The sequence below is a fragment of the Lineus longissimus genome, chromosome 3, assembly GCF_910592395.1.
Source record: "Lineus longissimus chromosome 3, tnLinLong1.2, whole genome shotgun sequence".
Lineage (NCBI taxonomy): Eukaryota > Metazoa > Nemertea > Pilidiophora > Heteronemertea > Lineidae > Lineus > Lineus longissimus.
The window spans coordinates 87,848-102,983 of NC_088310.1; the positions used below are offsets into that span (position 1 = coordinate 87,848).

Consider the following 15,136-nt stretch of genomic DNA (forward strand, 5'->3'; position numbering starts at 1 on the left):
TAAAATTCCCGCATCTACATGATGTATCGGGCAACTTCATTAATCTTCGGCCACGGTGGAAATAGTCAAATGTTGTTTCATTGCTATCAAGTCAAATCAAGTTTTTGTATTTTGGGGTCTCCTTTTTTGTTTATTTTTCGTGCTTTTATGAGATTTTGTTACCCATACGTTTGCTAGATTGTGTGAAATGATTGATAGATAAGTTGTATCTCCTCAGAAATCTTTTTCTTGTAGGTGAGTAGCTTGTGTCGGAGGAGACGTTCAGATATTCTATGCGTGTTCATTCATGTGGGCTACACTCGCACAGTGCCAGTGGCAGTCCACATCGCACTACACTCGTCACTACAGGCAATGCAGGACGGACTGCCACAGGGCTCGATTTCTATTTCATAACTTCATTTCTTATTTCTTGCTGCCTTTACACTACAGATGCCCTGCTGCATGCTGCATGATGATGCTCTTGTTCTTGATCGATAATATTTGGCCGGGTTGCATCAAAAGTGAATGATGAGTTGGCCTATATTCATTACATTTGTCAGCCCCCAGTTAGCAGTGGCAAAAAGGACCAGTGAGAATGTGGTGGAAAGCATCACAGCTGTAGACATGGTATGGTATCTATACAGATCCAAAACTTTATGTCATATGTTCCGTGTTTACAACCCCTTCGGTTGACGTCATCAGTTGTCTTTTAACCTGTTTCGGCTAACTATTGCAGTGTCCTCAAGATGAGTAATAAGAGTATTGATGCCACACCACACTGGAGGATAGAAGACGTTATCTCTGACACCATTCATGTCGAGAATAGGGTGGCAAGAAACATAGTACGACTCCTAAATGAAGATCAAACGGTTCCATTCATCGCCAGATATCGTAAAGAGCAGACCAACGACATGGACGTTCAGAAGCTGAGAGAGGTGCAGGCAATGTATGAGGAGCTGAGGTGAGGATCAGTTTGTATAATGGTCACATGACACATCAGATGGAATGGAATCTGAAAATGATGATCTGAAAAACTGGACTTTTGATATTGTGTTGTATTCTGGTGACATGATTCAGCCAAACCTTTGGGTATAATGTGTTAGATTATAGGAGTGATCACAGTTTCAGAGCTCAGAAGACACAATTGGAGTTGTTTGACTGGAGTGTCAATAACCTTGGTAGACCAATGAGAACTTGTATCTCTTATCAAGACTGGGCCAGGATTGGTCTAAATGCTTGGTTGCTATTTAATCTTATTAGTTTATGCAGTCTTGACAAAGAGTGCTCACCACAAACTCTTCTTTTTGTCTCTGTGTTTACATAAAACTGAATTCTGTTGCAGGGAGGTACAAAGTAGAATTGCATCAGTCATGAACTCAATTGACAAGGTTGGGAAGCTGTCGAAAGATGTGAGCAATGCGTTAAAGAATGCTCAGTCAGCTAGTGTTGTGGAGCACTTGGTAAGTCCCCAAGGTTGGTAAGCATTTGAAAGATGTGAGCAACGCCCAAAAGGACAGCTGGTTTTGTCGAGTGCTGGGTAAGCTACCACCGGAATACAAGGCATGATTGGTTTCACTCGTGGACTTTTTAACTCTTCATGAGCCCCTGAAAAAGAACACTAGTGACTAAGCCACTACTTGTAGAGCTCTCTTTGCTTGATGACATTCTTGATTTCAGTATGCGCCTTACAAACCTGGTAGCAAGAGGAGTCTTGCTAAAAGAGCGAGAGAACTAGGCCTTGAGCCACTTGCCTCTGAGTTCATCAATCATGGCCAGGTGGAGAAAGATAGAATACATCAGCTTATCAAGAAAGACAATGAAGGTGTGTTTATGATTTGTAAACACTACAAGGTAAAGTGATTGGGGGAAGGCCTCGACCATACCATTTATACAAGTAAGCTTTGAGATTTGAATTTCAGGCAAAGACTTTTGAGGTTTTACCTGCCACTGACTCTTCACTTTGCTACAAGTCTATCATGACTACTGCCCAAGATTTAGAGTTCTCTTTCTGGAAGACACGACTCTGGAGAGAACCCATCAAAATGGCTGTTTTCATTGTTTCAGGTTTGGGTAGCATTGATGCCATCCTGTCTGGAATTGAGCACATCATCGCAGATATCATCTCCAAAGACAAACACACAATGGATCACATTAAAACAAAGTGAGTGTATCCATTACGATGAGTTCAGTATCATTGGCCCAGGCCCACTTGCTCCTCTGGTGAGGTTATGAGGTTTGAGCCCTTTAGTGAGCTGGAATGTTGTAGATGAAGCAGCTTAAGGATTTGTTCATTGTTAAGCTGCTGGTGTCAAGTTTTTACAAGCAAGAGACTGTTGCACTCGCATATAATCAAATCCCTACCAGAAATATTTTTCTCATTTTGCCAAAACTAAATTGTTCAAATGCAGGTTTTATCATTAAGTTTAAATTCAGTTTGTTACAGTATGTTCACATCTGTTTATTCTAGATGCCACAGTCCTACTGTCACACTTGTTGTGAAGGAAAAGCCTGCCACAAAGTCGGGGAAAGAACCAATGAAGAGAAAGACCAAGAGAAAGGTCGATGATGTGAAGAGGACAGTCGATCCAAATAAGTTTCTGAATTACTTCAATTTCAGGGAATCATTGCTTAATGTTAGACCACACCAGGTGAGGATCAGTTCAGTGAAGATCTGTTTTCCCCTGTATGTATAATGCTTATCCTGGAATCTTAACTTCAGACTTTATAATACCCATGGATAGTACTTGCCCCGAGAGCAAGAAATTGAATGTGTGTGATCTGATGTACACTAACTTTACATGTACTAGTCAAGTAAGTTGCATGTATGATAGATTAGAATTGTAGCGGTTGGTGCTGGGTGCTGCTGTTACTGTGTACACTAACCATGCTTGTTTTATCTAGTCTTGAGGAAAGGCACTGAAAGGATTATCATGTCTTTCACTAGACAATTTTGATGGTTTAATGTATGCCACATTTGACTTCTTTCTAGGTGATGGCCATCAACCGTGGTGAGGACCATAACATGTTGACTGTCAAAGTCGACATTCCAGATGAAATCACGACTTGGATTCTAAAATTCTGTCAGGAGAAATGGATCAGGAGAGATTCCAACCAGTTATGTCACGATGTCCTCCATAGTGCTGTTGATAGGGCCTACAAGAAGCTGATTGAGCCACTGCTCTCCAGGGAGTTCAGGTAAAGCCAGCCAGAGGTGTCAAAGAAGGCCTGACTCCATCCAAAGTTCATGCATTCGTCAAGAAGTGATAGTTCTGATAGATATCCTGTTGTGTCTGCTTTGCTGTGGGTTAGGGTTAGTGGTTTACTAACCTAACTGCATTTGCAATCATACATGTTACTTATATGTGCTCAAGATGATCCTATTCATCTCAGACCACATTGACATGACTGGGCAGCAACCACATATACCACGCTATGAGATCAGGGTATTGAAGTCTTCCAGAATCATTATTTTTCCAGGGCTGAACTCACAAAGAAAGCCAGCAAGGTATCCATTGATGTGTTTGCCTCCAACTTGAAGCGACTGTTACTGACACCACCGGTTAGAGGACATACTGTGTTGGGTGTTGATCCCGGGTTCAGGCATGGTTGTAAAATGGCGGTCACATCATCATTAGGTAATTATAATGTTTGAGAATAAGCTCAAGTGTGTGGGTGATAGTAGTTTCATAGACAGGGGTTATGCCTGGTTTATTGGTATTCACGAGTCAATGCTCAATGGTTTTTGGCTCACCGTAAGGGGAGTCTATACGATAGCGCTGTGTCCGTCGTCGTCGTCGTCGTCGTCGTCGTCGTCGTCGTCGTCGTCGTCGTCGTATCCTAACAGTGGCACGTTTCTTAACTGCTAGGGCTATGAACTTGAAACTTTGTACACAGAATGCCCTAGGTCAGCTGACCTCTGACACTGATTTTCGGTCCGATCTGATTCTCTGTTTGGCCACCAGGGGGCCAAATGTCGATATCTAAAAAGTGTGATATCTCGCTTATTAGTGACTTGTTTTCGATAAAACTTTTGTTGTAGGTACTCATAGCAAATATACATTTTATATTATACGGGTTTTTAATTTGACCTTGTTTTCAAGGTCACAGAGGTCATATGGCGTAAATTGGCCATTAGAGTGTAAACTATGGCACGTTTCTTAACCACTAAAGCTATGAACTTGAAACTTGGTACATATAACCCCCTATATCACATAGCCTCTGGTGCTGAATTTTGGTTTGATCTGATTCTCCACTTTGCCACCAGGGGGCCAAAAGTGGATATCTAAAAAGTGTGATATCTCGCTTATAAGTGACTTGTTTTCGATAAAATTTTTATGGTAGGTACTCTTAGGAAGAATACATCACATATCTTACGGGTTTTCAATTTGACCTACTTTTCAAGGTCACAGAGGTCATATGGCGTAAATTGGCCGTTAGAGTGTAAACTATGGCACGTTTCTTAACCACTAAAGCTATGAACTTGAAACTTGGTACATATAACCCCCTATATCACATAGCCTCTGGTGCTGAATTTCAGTTTGATCTGATTCTCAACTTTGCCACCAGGGGGCCAAAAGTGGATATCTGAAAAGTGTGATATCTCGCTTATAAGTGACTTGTTTTCGATAAAATTTTTATGGTAGGTACTCTTAGGAAGAATACATCACATGTCTTACGGGTTTTTTAATTTGATTTACTTTTCAAGGTCACAGAGGTCATATGGCGTAAATTGGCCGTTAGAGTGTAAACTATGGCACGTTTCTTAACCAGTAAAGCTATGAACTTGAAACTTGGTGCATATAACCCCCTACATCAGATAACCTTTGATGCCGAATTTTGGCCTGATCTGATTCTTTATTCGGCCACCAGGGGGCCATAATGGAAAAAGGAAGAAGTGCAATATCTTGCTTATTTGAGTGAATTGTTTTCGATAAAATTTTTATGGCAGGGACTTCTAGCAAGGATACACCACATGTCCTACGATTTTTGGATTTGACCTCCTTTTCTAGGTCACAGAGGTCATATGGCGTAAATTGGCCGTTAGAGTGTAAACTATGGCACGTTTCTTAACCAGTAAAGCTATGAACTTGAAACTTGGTGCATATAACCCCCTACATCAGATAACCTTTGATGCCGAATTTTGGCCTGATCTGATTCTTTATTCGGCCACCAGGGGGCCATAATGGAAAAAGGAAGAAGTGCAATATCTTGCTTATTTGAGTGAATTGTTTTCGATAAAATTTTTATGGCAGGGACTTCTAGCAAGGATACACCACATGTCCTACGATTTTTGGATTTGACCTCCTTTTCTAGGTCACAGAGGTCAAATGGCGTAAATTGGCCATTAGAGTGTAACTATGGCACGTTTCTTAACTGCTGAAGCTATGAACTTGAAAGTTGGTACATGTAACCCCCTACATCAGATAATCTCTGACACCGAATTTTGGCCTGATCTGATTCTTGATTTGGCCACCAGGGAGTCAAAACTGAAAAAGTAGGACATGCAATATCTCGCTTATTAATGACTTTTTTTCGATGAATTTTTTATTGCAGGGACTCTTAGCAATCACACGATATTGATCTTGTTGATGTCATAGACAATTATTGGTTGGATCATAAACTTATATATACTGCCCTGTCTTATTACTTGACATCAATACACATCTAAAAAAAGTCTTCATGCCTGATTGTGTTCACCATATTCACCTCTAAACTAAGCATGATCCTGCCTACTAAAAGATGTATACGGTGAGCACAATGGCCCCTGGCCGTTTCATTCAGGACTGGAGTTAGCTTGACAGAGGCAATGAAGGCAATTGCCTTAGTGCCCTCCCCTGATGCTCCTGAAATGTCTTCCTTAATGAAGGCGGCGTTTTCTTCATTAATTTCCGTTTGAAGTGCACCCTTTTTCTCAAAAAGTGACACTGCTCCGAGGCGTTACTAACTGACACGCATCAATTGATTTCTAATGGTTTCTATGGGTTTTGATCTATTTGTCATGGTCTTTTGATATTGGCTGACAATTTTGTCTTGTTTTTTTCTTAAGGTCAGATCTTCCATGCAGACACCTTCAACATACACGGGGGTCAAAAACAACGGGATTATGAAACTAATAGGCTGAAGGAGTTGGTTCACAGATATAGGTGAGATGTCCTTTATCACCTCTCTCTCTGCCTCCTCCAAGGCAACATCCCATTGAAGACTCTTGCACATCTTGGGATCTTTACTTGGTGCCTTCACTATGGTGTCTTGGTCTTAGTCAGTAATTAAGTCTTTTAATTCCATTCTAGATGTGAACTGGTTGCCATTGGGAATGGAACAGCTTGTCGTGAAACAGAGTCCTACTTTGCTGATCTCATTAAGAACGATGTATTCCAACCTGTGAATCTCTCTTACTGGTAAGTCTGACTGGTTAACCCAAAATATTTGCAACACATTTTAAACACTGTTTTTTAAAACTATGTTGAAGTGTGCATATACTTGTACGTACATGTATTATGATTGGTTGAAGGCAATTGCCTTGTTAGGAAAGAATATGACCAGCACCAGTCATGATGTATGTGTAGTGTGGCCGTGGTGAATGACCACTCAGAACTAACATGGTTCTCGATTACTGGCTTGATATTGCATGATCGGCCATTAGTCTAATATTAGTCGCTGGGGCTTCATCACAAACTGTGGGATAACTCTGCCAAGCAAATGAAGTGGGCATTTTCATCAGTTTTTCATCTTATTTTTAGTATTGTCAGTGAGGCTGGTGCTTCCATCTATAGTGTGTCTGATGCCGCTCAAAAGGAAATGCCTGATTTGGACCAGAATCTCAGGGGAGCAGGTATGTTCTGTGTACTTGAACGCACTTGCATATCAGTGGCCTTAGTGCATATGAGACAGTCTTGAACCTCGGCTGCTGAGATGCTTTCATAACGTTCAAAACTCTTCTGCTGTGTTTGATGATAAGATTTAGTCTTTACCCTGCAGTTGACCATGACAAGTGGGTATGAACCCTTGCAGGGTCTATTAGTTTGCCCTGGCATAGAGGACTGTTGGACAGGTGACAGGTGCCTGGGTTTATCATCAAGGAATCTTACCCGTGACGGGGCAGCCTGTTGGGTAGGCTGGATAATCATTTGACCAGTGGTTATGCTAGGTCATTCTCGTTTATAGAAATGATCGTGTTTTTACATTATGACTGGATGATTTTTCCGTCTTTCAGTTTCCATAGCCAGAAGACTTCAGGATCCTTTATCAGAACTGGTGAAGATTGACCCGAAACATATTGGAGTTGGCATGTACCAGGTGACCTAATCTGATTCAGGCTGTGCCATGTTTGGTCAGCTGTACCAGGTGACCTTATCTGATTCAGGCTGTGCCATGTTTGGTCAGCTGTACCAGGTGACCTTATCTGATTCAGGCTGTGCCATGTTTGGTCAGCTGTACCAGGTGACCTAATCTGATTCAGGCTGTGCCATGTTTGGTCAGCTGTACCAGGTGACCTTATCTGATTCAGGCTGTGCCATGTTTGGTCAGCTGTACCAGGTGACCTAATCTAATTCAGGCTGTGCCATGTTTGGTCAGCTGTACCAGGTGACCTAATCTGATTCAGGCTGTGCCATGTTTGGTCAGCTGTACCAGGTGACCTAATCTGATTCAGGCTGTGCCATGTCTGGTCAGCTGTACCAGGTGACCTAATCTGATTCAGGCTGTGCCATGTTTGGTCAGCTGTACCAGGTGACCTAATCTGATTCAGGCTGTGCCATGTTTGGTCAGCTGTACCAGGTGACCTTATCTGATTCAGGCTGTGCCATGTTTGGTCAGCTGTACCAGGTGACCTTATCTGATTCAGGCCGTGCCATGTTTGGTCAGCTGTACCAGGTGACCTTATCTGATTCAGGCTGTGCCATGTTTGGTCAGCTGTACCAGGTGACCTTATCTGATTCAGGCCGTGCCATGTTTGGTCAGCTGTACCAGGTGACCTTATCTGATTCAGGCTGTGCCATGTTTGGTCAGCTTTGTTGTTGGTAAATCTGACTGAGGTGATGCATATTTGAAACCTTGGTGCAACTTGACTGTGTGCATCTTGTTGGTGAAATGACAGGCTAGAAACTCTTGCTACGTAGATGCCTCGGTATCAAACAGGAGGTTCAGTAAGAAATGTACATGTTCAAGAGAGTTGAGAGCGAGTGAATATTATAGGCAAGAGCCACGACATTCTGTTGTAATCTCAAGTCTTAAATACCCCTACTCACTGTATCATTGCAGCATGATCTTCCAGAGAAGGCGGTAAAGACTTCCCTCGATCATGTGGTAGAAGACTGTGTCAGTTTTGTGGGTGTCGACCTCAACTTTACCACACAGCATTTACTCGGGTAAAGAGATTGAACTCAATTCTTTGCTTCATCCTACAAATCTTGATTGAAATGGAGACTTTTTTGATTTTCCAGAACTTACAGATGCAGATGTGCTAGGCTTGTGAGCCAAGTTTTAACTCTGCCACCAACCATTGGACTTAAACCAAGAGTTTAATCCTGATGACTTGTTCTCATAACTCAGGCATTAGTTGGTATTTGATGTACATTTACCATAGTGATATTTGAGACACAAATTACAATCCATGTTACACGGTCAATTACCTTATGTAAATTCGTGTTTGTTTTGCTAATCTAAGTGGTTTCATTATCCAGAAGAGTTGCTGGTATCACAGGTAACATGGCAAAGAAGATCTTGGAATGGAAGGAAAAGAATGGTGCCTTTTCCAATCGACAACAGCTGAACAAGATCAAAGGGCTCGGACCAAAGACTTTCAAGCAGTGCGCTGGATTCTTAAAAATCTTACCTGAATCTTCACAAGGTGCTTTGTAAGTAGACTACTGTGTCTGTTCCAATTCTCTGTAGGCCAATTTGATGCATGCCTTTTATCTTGTCTCCATGACAAGTTTTATTGACGTGAGCTCTGGTGAGATAAGACTTTTCACCTTGGATGCCTTGAAGTACTCATGGGAATTCGTATGATCCAAGAAGAACTGGCAGTTGTAACTGTGGCTATGCTCAAGCTCCAAGTCATTGAGCCTTTATTTCGAAGAGGTGAATGATGGTGCAAAATCGTTAGGTGTGATTGGCCTTACTACAGATCGTGTCTCATGACAGTGATGGGACTTGAGAGAGATATGAATCAACCATTTCAAGACTAAATTTGCTGTCCTTAATTGAGAGGATGTCAGTTCGGCAGAGTTGTCTGTGCTGTCCTTAATTGAGAGGATGTCAGTTCGGCAGAGTTGTCTGTGCTGTCCTTAATTGAGAGGATGTCAGTTTGGCAGAGTTGTCTGTGCTGTCCTTAATTGAGAGGATGTCAGTTCGGCAGAGTTGTCTGTGCTGTCCTTAATTGAGAGGATGTCAGTTCGGCAGAGTTGTCTGTGGCCTTTGTCTCTTTTTCTCAGAGAATCAGAACAATAAACGTTGAGTCAAGATCGCTTGAGTATTGAAACTCTTTTCTCTTCAGTTCTACTGAAGATGAACCAGTTGATGAACCTGTAGTGCCTGGGAAGAAGAGGAAGAAGACCTTTGTCGCAGGGCCGTCTGCTAAGAAACCCAAACTCGATAACTCTACCAACAAGCTTGATATGACCATCATACATCCAGAGTCTTATGATGTAACTTACAAGTAAGTGATGTCACCTCCATTTGTTGGCCCTATGTACCACTTCTGACTATTTTCATCCTCAGGGTCGGACAGAGTTTATTGTCTAGATTGTTGGATGGAGTCTTAAATGTACTGTTGGAGATGGTGAGAGCTGGGACTAGCTGGCATTTGTACTGTGAATTGTCTTACATGTAGCTCCTAGTTGGTGAATTCAGTCTCGGAATGCATTACATGTTGTGTTCTGTGGTCATAATGTCAGTACCTTTGTTATATTTCCAGAATCTTGGAGCAGCTCCATTTAAAGGTGAATGACATCGGTAAAGATAGCTTCCGAGATCATGTCAGACGTTCTATGAGTACAATGAATCTTAAGAACTTTGCAGAGGATCTCCAGATTGGCAACCCGACATTGAAACTCATCCTGGATGCACTAGAACAGCCTGTTGGCCATGACATAAGGGAAGGTATGTTTTCAGGGCATTCAGATTGTGTTTTATTACAACAAAGGGTCAGTCCTGGTGGGTCAGAATGCCTGTTACAAGTACTTCTTGTGATCTGTTAAATGGGTCAAACCTTCTTTCTCTAAAATAGGAATTGGAACGTCTTTTTTCAGACAGTCTGTGGTGTTCTACAAGAGAGAACTGACTGTTGAGGAGACTTTGGTTTACCCTGCAAATGAACTCTTCACTGGTGTCAGAGGTTCTTTTAGCCAATGCCTTTAAAACATCTGTTTGATTCTCTTTCAGAATTTGAGAAGCCGTTGTTTAAGAAAGGTTTCACATCGATGAGTGCCTTGAAGTTACAATCAGTGCTGACAGGACGAGTCTGCAACGTGACACACTTTGGAGCATTTGTGGATATTGGTGTCGAACATGATGGTTTGATCCATTCCAGTGAAATGAGGAAAGGAAGAGAACTGAAGCTGGGAGATAAGGTGGAAGTCCGAGTGATCAGGGTGGAACCAGAGAGAAAGAGGATTGGACTGAGGTTGGAGCAGGCTGATCAAAGTGAGTTAAGCATATGTCTACCTTAGTCTTGTTTTTGTTCTAGCATGTCGACAGAAGAGCAGGGGCTTCAGCAAATAAATTGCCCTGCCCTTATCATTTCAAGTAAGCCTGCAGTTCCAATCTTGACAAGGAACCCTTTTTTATGTGGGTCTAGATCCCGCACCTTCGCCAAGCAAAAGAACTTGTCCTACTGCTCTCCTTCCTCTGTGGTCTCACCATGGACCATGTGTATTCCCTGTCCTCCTTTCCATTCTGTCTATTCTTACATGTCCATTAAACCAGCCATATATAATACAAGATCAGAGCTTGTAGTACGACTGGAAGAAGATGAACTGTGTTAGCTTGATGTTGGCCTCCTCACTGTCTTGCTTTTAACTTCCTCCAGCTTTGTCTGTTCTGACTCAGCTTCTCTAGTTCTTGATCCAGCTGTATTCAATCTGTCTCACATCTGCCATGGTGTCTTGCTGCCAGGTGTTCTATAGTCTTACTCAGCTTCTCTAGTTCTTGATCCAGCTGTATTCGATCTGTCTGACATCGCCATGGTGTCTTGCTGCCAGGTGTTCTATAGTCTTTCTCTGCTTCTCTAGTTCTTGATCCAGCTGTATTCAATCTGTCTCACATCGCCATGGTGTCTTACTGCTAGGTGTTCTATAGTCTTTCTCTGCTTCTCTAGTTCTTGATCCAGCTGTATTCAATCTGTCTCACATCGCCATGGTGTCTTGCTGCCAGGTGTTCTATAGTCTTTCTCTGCTTCTCTAGTTCTTGATCCAGCTGTATTCAATCTGTCTCACATCGCCATGGTGTCTTGCTGCCAGGTGTTCTATAGTCTTACTCAGCTTCTCTAGTTCTTGATCCAGCTGTATTCAATCTGTCTCACATCGCCATGGTGTCTTGCTGCCAGGTGTTCTATAGTCTTACTCAGATTCTCTAGTTCTTGATCCAGCTGTATTCAATCTGTCTCACATCGCCATGGTGTCTTGCTGCCAGGTGTTCTATAGTCTTACTCAGCTTCTCTAGTTCTTGATCCAGCTGTATTCAATCTGTCTCACATCGCCATGGTGTCTTGCTGCCAGGTGTTCTATAGTCTTACTCAGCTTCTCTAGTTCTTGATCCAGCTGTATTCAATCTGTCTCACATCGCCATGGTGTCTTGCTGCCAGGTGTTCTATAGTCTTACTCAGATTCTCTAGTTCTTGATCCAGCTGTATTCAATCTGTCTCACATCGCCATGGTGTCTTGCTGCCAGGTGTTCTATAGTCTTACTCAGCTTCTCTAGTTCTTGATCCAGCTGTATTCAATCTGTCTCACATCGCCATGGTGTCTTGCTGCCAGGTGTTCTATAGTCTTACTCAGCTTCTCTAGTTCTTGATCCAGCTGTATTCAATCTGTCTCACATCGCCATGGTGTCTTGCTGCCAGGTGTTCTATAGTCTTACTCAGATTCTCTCGTTCTTGATCCAGCTGTATTCAATCTGTCTCACATCGCCATGGTGTCTTGCTGCCAGGTGTTCTATAGTCTTACTCAGCTTCTCTAGTTCTTGATCCAGCTGTATTCAATCTGTCTCACATCGCCATGGTGTCTTGCTGCCAGGTGTTCTATAGTCTTTCTCTGCTTCTCTAGTTCTTGATCCAGCTGTATTCAATCTGTCTCACATCGCCATGGTGTCTTGCTGCCAGGTGTTCTATAGTCTTACTCAGCTTCTCTAGTTCTTGATCCAGCTGTATTCAATCTGTCTCACATCGCCATGGTGTCTTGCTGCCAGGTGTTCTATAGTCTTACTCAGCTTCTCTAGTTCTTGATCCAGCTGTATTCAATCTGTCTCACATCGCCATGGTGTCTTGCTGCCAGGTGTTCTATAGTCTTTCTCTGCTTCTCTTCCCTTCTGCATTCCAAGTCAAGGATTGTCGCGTTATGCTTGATGCTGATGTTGAGAAAAGGATTGACACTGGGCTCCTTAGAGCGAGGCCAGCTCTACTAATGTTGAGAAACGGATTGACTCTGTCCAAAAGGCTCTTGCTTCTAGCTCATCAAAGTTCTTTTGTCTACTCAGTAGTTCATTGTAGCCTTGAATATTTTTCAGAATTTGAGAAGTCGTTTGTCAAGATAGACACCATATCAATGAGTGACCTGCAGCTGCAGTCAGTGGTGACAGGGCGGGTGGTGAGCGTTAAAACATTCGGTGCATTTGTTGATATCGGTGTCAACCAGGATGGATTGATCCACATGAGTCAGATGAGGCAAGGACTTGTCCTGAAACCCCAGGATAAAGTGCAAGTCCGGGTCATAAATGTGGACCAAGAGCATAGGAAGATTGGGCTGAGATTGGAGCAGGTGCTGAAACATTAAGTCTATTGTCTTGCTACCACTGCCTCAGGGTTATCCTGATATAACGAGGTTCCTGAGATAGGATACGATGTGTCGTGAAGAATCTGTATTTGATGAAGTACTGCCCTATGTTGCTTACTAAGTAATGGGATGGAGGTTCCTGAGATAGGATACGATGTGTCCTGAAGAATCTGTATTTGATGAAGTACTGCCCTATGTTGCTTACTAAGTAATGGGATGGAGGTTCCTGAGATAGGATACGATGTGTCCTGAAGAATCTGTATTTGATGAAGTACTGCCCTATGTTGCTTACTAAGTAATGGGATGGAGGTTCCTGAGATAGGATAACTTTGAATCATTCCTGTTTTCTAACAATGTTGAGTATTGTATTTGGTGCTGTAACATGTTGTTCCTCTTGAATCGAAGAGTAATCATGTATCTTGCTCACTTTTCCTGTGTTCAACTCATTTAGTTATGTTGTGTAAAACTAAATTCAGCTTGTTGACAAAATCGTCTCTAGGACCATTCTCTTTCCCTTGTCTTGCATGTCCTTGCCATTGCATCTTAGTTCTCTTCTACAGTCTCAACAAGAAATGGTTATGTTCTCCTGTATGTTCCACCATGGTGACACTTGAAATGGTTAAAGATAGAAATATCCACTGTCAGAATGTTGTGGTGTTATTTAGAAATTAGACCTAAATGGGATGTCCAGTTAACAACAAAATGAAACCACTCAAAGCAGAGAGCTCACTGGTTCATGTTGTTATTCATTCTTAGTTTCCTTTGCATCCGGTTCCTTGAAGTCATGTAGTTAGTAAGCTGCACGCATCTCTTGGAGATACAGGTATTTCATTTCCTATAAACTTTAACCACTTGGCACTCCAAATCATCATATTCATCAGGATTGGTGGAGCCTTCACAATCCCAAGGACAGTCCTGAATATATTACATGCAGTGAAAATAAGAACTCATGTGCAGCCACAAGGGCCCATAACCATTCTCTGTGGTGGAAATATAGAACAATACATGTAGGTCACATGTACTTATCTTGGTCCTATCTTGGATGGGTCTGATGGCATTTCGCCAGAAGAATGAGTTAAAGGGGTTGTTAAATACAGATAACTTGTATTCAGCTTTGATGAGATCCTCTAATGTCAATGGATACAAAAGGGTGCATTCTGTTGCACAATGTTTGCTGTAGTCACCTCCATCGACATCCTGAGATCAGGCTTTTCATACTCCTACCTACCTCGTATACAAAATATCCAGAGGCGGAGTATTTTAAAACCACTGGTTATGTCAGGATGCTCTACTGATGGCCCCAAGGAAGAGGACTGGAGCCAAGGGGAAGCAAAATGGTACGACCAGGGTGCTATTAGACTTTTCATCAATGTCTTGTCAAGGGCATGAGGGTGGATTTCCTCACTATAAAAAAATAGCGCAAGAGATAATAATAATATATGCTGTTTTTAGTGAAGTTTTGTTTGGTTGCTTGAGGCACTGGATTATGTTTTTGTTAATAAAATTAATTTAATTTCAATTAACTTTTCTTTTCGTCTTCTTTCTTTTCTTTTCACTTCTCCAGACGATTTTCAGCAGTTAGCTCCTGTGATTCGCTGACAAGCATGCATAAAACCCCTAACGGCCAAGCTCGAAAACACCAACGCCCGTACGCAGTGTTTTTTGAACGACCGGTCATAAGGCATGTTTCAAACGCCTTCATCCTCTTCTTCTTCCAATTGAGTGCTTCCTCGTTAACAGAGTATAGCCGCACTGGTGATAAAAGTGTTCTGCGATGCGTCATGAGATCTCGAGGAACAAAAAACTAAAACGGGTTAAAGCTGACATGCATGCATAAAAACCCACTTGACGGCACAAACAACAAGTTCATTGACGAGACCGGTCTTGTCACAGAGACGCTCTCGTGTAAAGAAAAAAATGAAAAACATTCCTCGAGCGCGTTCGAACTGGGAACCCTCGCCACTTGATCCTTTCTCTCTTACACACCATGCCATGATACCGTTTCCTGAGGTGCAGAGGCTATAGTCTACGCCCTACGTTCAGAGGTCCCGAGTTCGAATCTCGGCGAAGTGTTGTTTTTTTCTTGGTCATTTTCACAGAAGCGAACTTCTGTCGGGAGGTGAAGTATTGGGTGGGTTAGAAGCTTTTTCATTCAGGGCTTAACCATC

The 15,136-nt window shown here is 42.3% G+C and overlaps 1 protein-coding gene across 1 annotated transcript; it reads left to right on the forward strand.

The window, feature by feature from the left end:
* The first annotated feature begins 96 nt into the window (after positions 1 to 96).
* Positions 97 to 14,461, forward strand: LOC135485121 (S1 RNA-binding domain-containing protein 1-like). The gene is made up of 18 exons (XM_064766864.1): positions 97 to 234; positions 716 to 940; positions 1,322 to 1,439; positions 1,657 to 1,801; positions 2,044 to 2,140; positions 2,447 to 2,627; positions 2,969 to 3,174; positions 3,457 to 3,614; positions 6,026 to 6,122; positions 6,270 to 6,377; positions 6,720 to 6,811; positions 7,193 to 7,275; positions 8,239 to 8,345; positions 8,661 to 8,834; positions 9,476 to 9,637; positions 9,896 to 10,080; positions 10,363 to 10,623; positions 12,703 to 14,461. The coding sequence occupies exons 2-18, from the start codon at positions 726 to 728 to the stop codon at positions 12,966 to 12,968; spliced, it is 2,655 nt and encodes an 884-aa protein (XP_064622934.1). The 5' UTR covers positions 97 to 234; positions 716 to 725; the 3' UTR covers positions 12,969 to 14,461.
* Positions 14,462 to 15,136: the final 675 nt, after the last annotated feature.

Excerpts from the sequence above, each read along its gene's own strand:
- LOC135485121 (XM_064766864.1), top strand. The coding sequence starts at position 726 with ATGAGTAATAAGAGTATTGATGCCACACCACACTGGAGGATAGAAGAC. Across the intron at positions 2,628-2,968 it reads TTAATGTTAGACCACACCAG|GTGATGGCCATCAACCGTGG; the intron begins GTGAGGATCAGT and ends ACTTCTTTCTAG. Across the intron at positions 8,835-9,475 it reads GAATCTTCACAAGGTGCTTT|TTCTACTGAAGATGAACCAG; the intron begins GTAAGTAGACTA and ends TTTTCTCTTCAG.